This window comes from Rhinopithecus roxellana, chromosome 7, assembly GCF_007565055.1.
Source record: "Rhinopithecus roxellana isolate Shanxi Qingling chromosome 7, ASM756505v1, whole genome shotgun sequence".
Classification (NCBI taxonomy): Eukaryota; Metazoa; Chordata; class Mammalia; order Primates; family Cercopithecidae; genus Rhinopithecus; species Rhinopithecus roxellana.
Genome location: NC_044555.1, coordinates 53,660,757 through 53,668,912, shown reverse-complemented (window position 1 = coordinate 53,668,912; position 8,156 = coordinate 53,660,757). Strand labels below are relative to the sequence as shown.

The following is an 8,156-nucleotide window of genomic DNA, read 5'->3' as shown; positions in this document are numbered from 1 at the left end:
CAGGCTCAAACAATTCTTATGCCTCAGCCACCCCAGTAGCTGGGATTACAGGCGGGCACATCACACCTAGCTAATTTTTGTATTTTTAATAGAGATGGGGTTTTGCCATGTTGACCAGGCTGGTCTCGAATTCCTGGTCTGAAGTGATTCGCCTGCCTCAGCCTCCCAACGTGCTGGGATTACAAGCGTGAGCCACTGCGCCTGGCCTAGTTTTAGTTTTTTTTTTTTTTCTTTTTAGATGGTGTCTTGCTATGTTGCCCAGTCTGTTTCAAACTCCTGGGCTCAAGGGATCCTCCTGCCACAGCCTCCTGAGTAGTTGGTACTATAGGCGTGGAACATTGTGCACAGCTAATGCTTGGGTTTTAAGGAATTCCATGGCCTAGTAAGATTCAGCTGTGTGGAGTCTGGAGCTGAGACCATTTAGAAAATGGTGACATCATTTGTGCAGATTCAATAGCTAGTTAATGTTGTTGCTAATTGAGCATGTCATTTTTTTTTTTTTTTTTCTCACAAAGTAAGGTCAAGACTTCAGAGCCAGCAGTTTGCTATGTCTGTCTAATGCTTGAAAATATTAATAAGTTTTTCAGTTTTATAGGGCACATATCCAGATCTTTCAGAATTTCTGCATTTTCTAGTTTTGAAGACACTGTTAAGTTCAGTTTTGTAGGGTTTTTTTCTTTGTTTTAGAGAAAGGGTCTCACTCTGTAGCCCATGCTGGATGGAGTACAGTGGCAGGATCATAGCTCACCGTAGTCTTGAACTCCTGGACTCAAGTGATCCTCTCAACTCAGCCTTTGGACTAGCTAGGACTAAAGATGTGTGCCACCATGCTTGGCCTGTTTTGTACTTTTAATATTACCTAATAACTTTACTATTAGTGAAGTCAGTGCATTTTCCTTTCTGAGAATGAATAATGATTAAGTTATAAACAAGTGACTCCCAAAGAATGCAAATTTTATTTGAAAATTATACTCTCGCTTAAATAAACTGTAAATCTCCAGTTTGGTTTTACTCTAAGGATCAAGTTCCTTCATGCTATATTCATTTGGCCAATGATTTAGGAATAGGTTTAAAAATGATTTGCTACTTTTAGCCAATGGTAATAGTTCACAGCACATTTATCATCCATTGTTATTTCAGAAGTTGTTGAAAACCTGGTTGCAAATGATAATTCACCTAACATACCAGAGGCAATTGATAGACTCTTCAGAGACATAGCAAATATCAACAGGGAGTCTATGGCTGAAATAACAGACACTCAGGTTAGTATAAAAATAATTCTGTTTGTGACAAGTTTTGATAATTCTTCATTTTAATCAATGTATTATATAGGTAAAAAAGTAGTCTTAACCCTTGCTAAACATATAAAAATCTATTTTTGGATGTTCACACCTAATTTAGGGGAAAAAATGTTAGAAACCAATGGAAAAATATGTGCTCAAGTTTAAATATTTATTATTTATTAGTAATGTTATTTATTATTAATATTTATTAACCTCTCCAGGCCTCAGTTTTCTCATCTGTTAAATGATAATAGTAATACCCACCTCTAAGTGTTGTCATGAATAGTAAACAAAATAACATGTATAAGGTCCTGAGCACACATGAGTTCTCTTTTCCTTCCCTTTGCAGCAAAGTAGTGGAGCCACCCAGTAGTGGAGAACTCAGTTGATTATAAGCCTTCAGAAGTGCTTTTTTGGGGGGTAATTTTCTAATGTTTAAATGAAGGTCTGTTACTTACTTAATATGGAAATTGTCTTGAGGCTTGAAACACTTTTGAGAACATTTACCTTGGGCAAATACTTGCATTTTGGTGATTACTTATATGGAAAGGTGAGAAGAAAGTTATTGTAAATCTCTCTTCCTCTTTATATATATATGTATCTATATATGTATGTATGTGTTTATGTATATATAAATACCTTTATTTAGATATAATTTACATACCATGCAATTCACGCATTTCAAGTATGCAATTCAATAGTTTTTAGTATTTCACAGAGTTGTTGTGCACCTATCACCACGGTTAGTTAATTTTAGAATATTTTCATCACCTCAAAAAGAAACCTCACGCCCATTCACAAACACTCTCCATTTCCTCCCATCCCCTTCCCTCCCTCACCCTCAGCCCTAGGCAACCGCTAATCTACTTTTGGTCTCTATGGTTTTGCCTAATGAGGACATTTTATATAAATAGAATCATACAATGTATGGTTTACTGACTGCTTTCACTTAGCCCCATGTTTTCAAAGTTCATCCATGTTGTTGCATGTATTTGTACTTCATACATTTTTATGACTGAATAATATCCCATTGTATGGCTATACCATATTTTGTTTGTCCATTCATCTATTGATGAATGTTTTCATTGCTTCCACCATTTGGCTATTATGAATAATCCTGCTATAAATACTCATGTACAGATTTTTATGTTTTTATTTTTCTTAGGTTTGTACCTAAGAATGTAATTGCTGGGCCATGTGTTAACTCTAAACTTTTGATGAACTGCCAGATTGTTTTCCAAAATGGCTGTACCATTTTACATTCCCACTAGCAGTATAAGAGGGATCCAGTTGGTGGTGACTCACGCCTGTAATCCCAGCACTTGGGAGGCCAAGGCGGGCGGATCACGAGGTCAGGAGATCAAGACCATCCTGGCTAACACTGTGAAACCCCGTCTCTACTAAAAATACAAAAATTAGCTGGGCGTGGTGGCGGGTGCCTGTAGTTCCAGCTACTCGGGAGGTTGAGGCAGGAGAATGGCGTGAACCCGGGAGGTGGAGCTTGCAGTGAGCCGAGATCACACCACAGAAATCCAGCCTGGGCGAAGACTCTGTCTCAAAAAAAAAAAAAAAAAAAAAAAAAAAAAAAAAAAAAAAAAAAAAAAGGGATACAGGGATCCAGTTTTTCCACCTCCTTGCTGACATTTTTCATTATTTGTCTTTTTGGTTATAGTCATTTTAGTGGGTATGAAGTGTTATTGTGTTTTTTATTGCGGTAAAACACACATAACATAAAATTTACTGTCTTAACCATTTTTAGGTGTATAGTTCCCTTGTGTTAAGTATGTTCACATTGTGCAACCATTCTCCAGAACCCTTTTCATCTTGCAAACCTGAAACTCTATACTCATTGAGCAACTCCCCCTTGCCCTCTAAAATTCTTACGAATTTTGAGATCAGCTTGTCAGCCACAATTCTACTTTCTGTCTCTATAAATTTGACTACTCTCAGTACCTCATGTAAGTGGAATCATATAATAATTGTCTTTTTGTGACTGATTTCTCTTAGTATAATGTCTTCCAGGTTCATCCATGTTGCAACATGTATCAGAATTTTCTTTTTTTTTTTTTTTTTTTTGAGACGGAGTCTTGCTCTGCCGCCCAGGCTGGAGTGCAGTGGCCGGATCTCAGCTCACTGCAAGCTCCGCCTCCCGGGTTCACGCCATTCTCCTGTCTCAGCCTCCCGAGTAGCTGGGACTACAGGCGCCCACCTCGTCGCCCGGCTAGTTTTTTGTATCTTTTAGTAGAGACGGGGTTTCACCGTATTAGCCAGGATGGTCTCGATCTCCTGACCTCATGATCCGCCCGTCTCGGCCTCCCAAAGTGCTGGGATTACAGGCTTGAGCCACTGCGCCCGGCCCAGAATTTTCTTCCTTTTTAAGACTGAATAATCCATTGTATGTGTATACCACATTTTGGTTTTGTTTATTTGTTTGTATTTTGAAACAGTGTCTTGGTCTGGAGTGCAGTTGCATGATCTCGGCTCACTGCAGCCTCGACCTCCTGGGCTCAAGTGATCCCCCTCAGCCTTCCAAGTAGCTGGGACTGCAGGCGTGTGCCACCATGCCTAGCTAATTTTTTCTATTTTTCGTAGAGATAGGGTTTCTCCATGTTGCACAGGCTAGTCTCGAACTCCTGAGCTCAAGCAGTCTGCCCTCTTCGGCCTCCCACTGTTAGAATTACAGGCATGAGCCATAAGAGTTTGGTCTTATTTTTCAAGAAGATCTGCTTGGTTTTGGAAATGCCTTGAATTTATTTTCTTTCTGGAAAGTCTAATCTTCATATTATTTACTTCTGTCTGCAGCATGTATTTACCATGCTTATCATCATACATTTATGTAAACCTACGACAAAACCTGCCACATCTTAGGTGCTTAATACACATGTGTTGAATAAATATGTTTTGTGATTATGAAGTATTTACAATCATAGTTTATCTTATCCTTTCTAACACAATATGAGAAAATACAAAAAATTATTTAAACTCATAAAGTAACATAACTTTACAGAAAGTTTAAAAAAATGGATACAAAATCACATGCAAACACACACTTGAATATAACAACTATTATTTTAATGTATTTTCTTTTATAGTTTTACTGTTTAAATATTATTTAGCTATAATTATATGGTACATGTAATATTTCTGACGTCATAAAAGGCAATTTGCTCTGTGTTTCCAACATTTTAAAATAAACATTTTCAAACAGAAAAGTTGAAAGAATATTACACTGGACACCTGCGTAACAGCCACTTAGTTTTTACAGTTGTAAGCATTTTACCATATTTGCTTTATCACATATACATTTGTCCATCAACGCATCTTATTTTTTGGGTGTATTTTAAAGTGAGTTGCTGACAACAGTACATTTTCCCCCCCAAATGTTTTAGTGTGCATATCATTGACCAGAATACAATATTTTATTTATTGAAGTTCTTTTTTTTTTTTTTTTTTTGAGACGGGGTCTCACTCTGTTGCTCAGGCTGGAGTGCAAGTGGCATGATCTCGACTCACTGCAACCTCTGCCTCTCGGGTTTAAGCGATCCCCCTGCCTCAGCCTCCCAAGTAGCTGAGACTACAGGTGCACAGCACCACGCCCGGCTATTTCTTTTGTATTTTTAGTAGAGACAGGGTTTCACCACGTGGGCCAGGCTGGTCTCAAACTCTTGACCTCAAGTGATCCACCTGCCTTGGCCTCCCAAAGTGCTGGGATTACAGGCGTGAGCCACCATGTCCAGGCATGACCACTATTTTAAGTGGATGAATACTATTCCATCAAGAAAGTTTATCATAATTCACCTATTTATTTCTTTATTATTGGATATTTATATTGTTTTATTTATTTATTTATTTATTTATTTATTTATTTATTTATTTTTATTGAGATGGAGTTTCACTCTGTCTTGCCCAGGCTGGAGTGCAGTGGCATGATCTTGGCTCACTGTAACCTCCGCCTCCTGGGGTCAAGTGATTCTCATGCCTCAGCCTCCCGAGTAGCTGGGATTACAGGCGCCTGGCACCACACACGACTAATTTTTGTATTTTTTAGTAGAGACAGAGTTTGACCATGTTGGCCAGGCTGGTCTCGAACACCTGACCTCAGGCAATCCGACCGCCTTGGCCTCCCAAAGTGCTGGGATCACAGACGTGAGCCACCGCACCCGGCCGAACACTTTTATATATTGCCAAATTGCTTTCCAAAATGCCAAAACAGGTAGCTTCTTTAAGCTATTTTAGTCTGGATGTTCATTTCCCATCATAATATGTCAAATCATTTGTTCTTCTGGGTAATTTGGAGTGCGGTATTAACTCCATGTGTTTTTAGTGATACAAATGAAATAATACTTAGTATGAAAGTCGGCCGGGCGTGGTGGCTCATGCCTGTAATCCCAGCACTTTGGGAGGTCGAGGCGGGCGGGTCACCTGAGGTCAGGAGTTCGAGACCAGTCTGGCCAACATGGTGAAACCCCGTCTCAACTAAAACTACAAAAATTAGCTGGGCATTATGGCAGGTGCCTGTAATCCCAGCTACTTGGGAGGCTGAGGTGGGAGAATCACTTGAACCCGGGAGGTGGTGGTTGCAGTGAGCCGAGATCACGCCATTGCACTCTAGCTTGGGCAACAAAGTGAGACTCCGTCTCCAAAAAAAAAAGAAAAAAGAAAATAATCATTTGATCAACTGTGGCATTGAGGATACTATGTGATGGAGATGGACATGATAATTAGCCCCAGAATAATAAGTGAAATGACAACCGTGCTGCATTAGGCCATTTTCATTGGTATAAAGGAAATATTTGAGGCTGGGTAATTGATAAGGAAAAGAAGTTTATTTGGCTCATGGTTCTGCAGATCATATAAGAAGCATGGCACTGGCATCTGCTTCCGGTGAGGGCCTCTGGAAGTTTCCAATCATGGTGGAAGGGGAAAGGGAGCAGGTATCACATGATGAGAGAGGAGGAAAGAGAGAGGAGGAGGTACCAGGCTCTTTTTTTTTTTTTTTTTTTTTTTTTTTTTTTTTTTTGAGGCGGAGTCTCGCTCTGTCGCCCGGACTGGAGTGCAGTGGCCAGATCTCAGCTCACTGCAAGCTCCGCCTCCCGGGTTTACGCCATTCTCCTGCCTCAGCCTCCCGAGTAGCTGGGACTACAGGCGCCCGCCACCTCGCCCGGCTAGTTTTTGTATTTTTAGTAGAGACGGGGTTTCACCGTGTTAGCCAGGATGGTCTCGATCTCCTGACCTCGTGATCCGCCCGTCTCGGCCTCCCAAAGTGCTGGGATTACAGGCTTGAGCCACCGTGCCCGGCCCAGGCTCTTTTTTAAGAATCAGATCTTGCAGTAACTAATAGACTGAGAACTCACTCATTACTGTGAGGACAGCACCAAGACAATGAGGGATCCACCCCCGTGACCCAAGTACCTCCCATCAGCCCCACCTCCAACACTGGGGATCAAATTATGATATGAGATTCCCAGGGGAAAAATATCCAAACTGTATCACATGCTAAATAAATCATCTGTTTAAACTGAAGCTTATCAGAAAAATGTGGAATGGTGAGAAAAGTGGCGTGGAAGAAAAGACTTAAAACTAACATACATTTTGTACCACTGCTGTGCATAAATTGGGTTAAAAAAAGAGAACTAAAACAACTAAAGAATAAATGATACAAAGTAATATAATTAATTGCCAAGTTGTATACAACTTAATGAATATATGAATTCAAAGAAGAAAGAACAATGTAGACTGTAATGGCTGCTGAAAGCTTCATTTATGTTGTTGGTGATACTGAAATGGATTTGAGTTACAAAAAAACAAAGGGAGGAGGTATATCAGGTGAAGCCAATAGTATGAATAAAGACACATTGATAGGAATGAACAAGTTGTGTTCAGGAAATAGATAATTACTCTAACAGTGGGTAAGTTTTTGAGGGGAGAGGTAGTATGGGATTAGATTATGGAGGGCCTGGAAATGACCCATAATAGTTGCATAAGCATACAATATTCAAGAATGAAAATACCGTTGGAGGCAGCCAGTATTTTAACTAGCTAGGAAATGTTTCTCTTTGACCAGATTGAAGAAATGGCTGTAAACCTATGGAACTGGGCACTTAAGATAGGAGAAGGTTGGCATGTAAATGAAGAGCGGAAAGTTAAAGGTACGTATACATATTGTGACATGTATTATGAGGTGTGTTCTCACTATATATTGGATAGTGTTCCTGCAGTTTAAATAATGTTTTGGACAGTTCTTAGAGATTTGTTAAAAGACAAACAAAATAACCCAGGAACACTGGTTTCTGAAGCAAATGGCCTCCCTCAGTTTTATGATTTTTTTCAGAGGTTAGCTCCTTATTAACAAATGTTTAAAGGTATCACTGCAAGAAACAGTCTGGAGGAGAACAACAAAGATGATTAAAAGGTGGGACAGTGAGAACTTAAAGAAATGTTAAAGGACATGGATTATTTCTCATGGAGATGATCAAAATCTTCAGGGTTCTGAAGGACCATCAAATAGCAGTTTCCCCTCTATTAATAATAGAATAAGTGTTACCATATGACATACTCAGATTTTAAAAAGTGTAAAGAGTAGTTTCCTCAGGAGGTGGATTGATAAACATTGGAATGAGTTATCGAGAAAAACTATGGAAATGATTTCTACCTGTGAGAGCAAACAACAAGAACGAAAAAACAAAAATCTCAAACTAAACTCATCTTCTTGGATGCTTTGAATGTGGTCCACTGTCTGGCAATGTTCCAGTGCTTCAGCTAAATGGGCAAAGTCTAGTGTGCTGACAGTTACTGATTTTCAATAGGCATAGTGACAGCAAATGCATTTATGGGAAGTATATTGCCCATTATAAAGAATACATTGACGTAACA

The 8,156-nt window shown here is 39.4% G+C and overlaps 1 protein-coding gene across 1 annotated transcript in view; it reads left to right on the top strand.

Annotated features, from left to right (window-relative positions):
• Positions 1-1,130: 1,130 nt before the first annotated feature.
• TEX11 (testis expressed 11) overlaps positions 1,131-8,156 on the top strand; it is a 323,051-nt gene continuing 316,025 nt past the window's right edge. The window contains exons 1-2 of the mRNA XM_030933980.1: positions 1,131-1,262; positions 7,348-7,432. Of these exons, the coding sequence (XP_030789840.1) occupies positions 1,239-1,262; positions 7,348-7,432 (109 nt within the window). The 5' untranslated portion in view covers positions 1,131-1,238. The remainder of the gene's footprint in view (positions 1,263-7,347; positions 7,433-8,156) is intronic.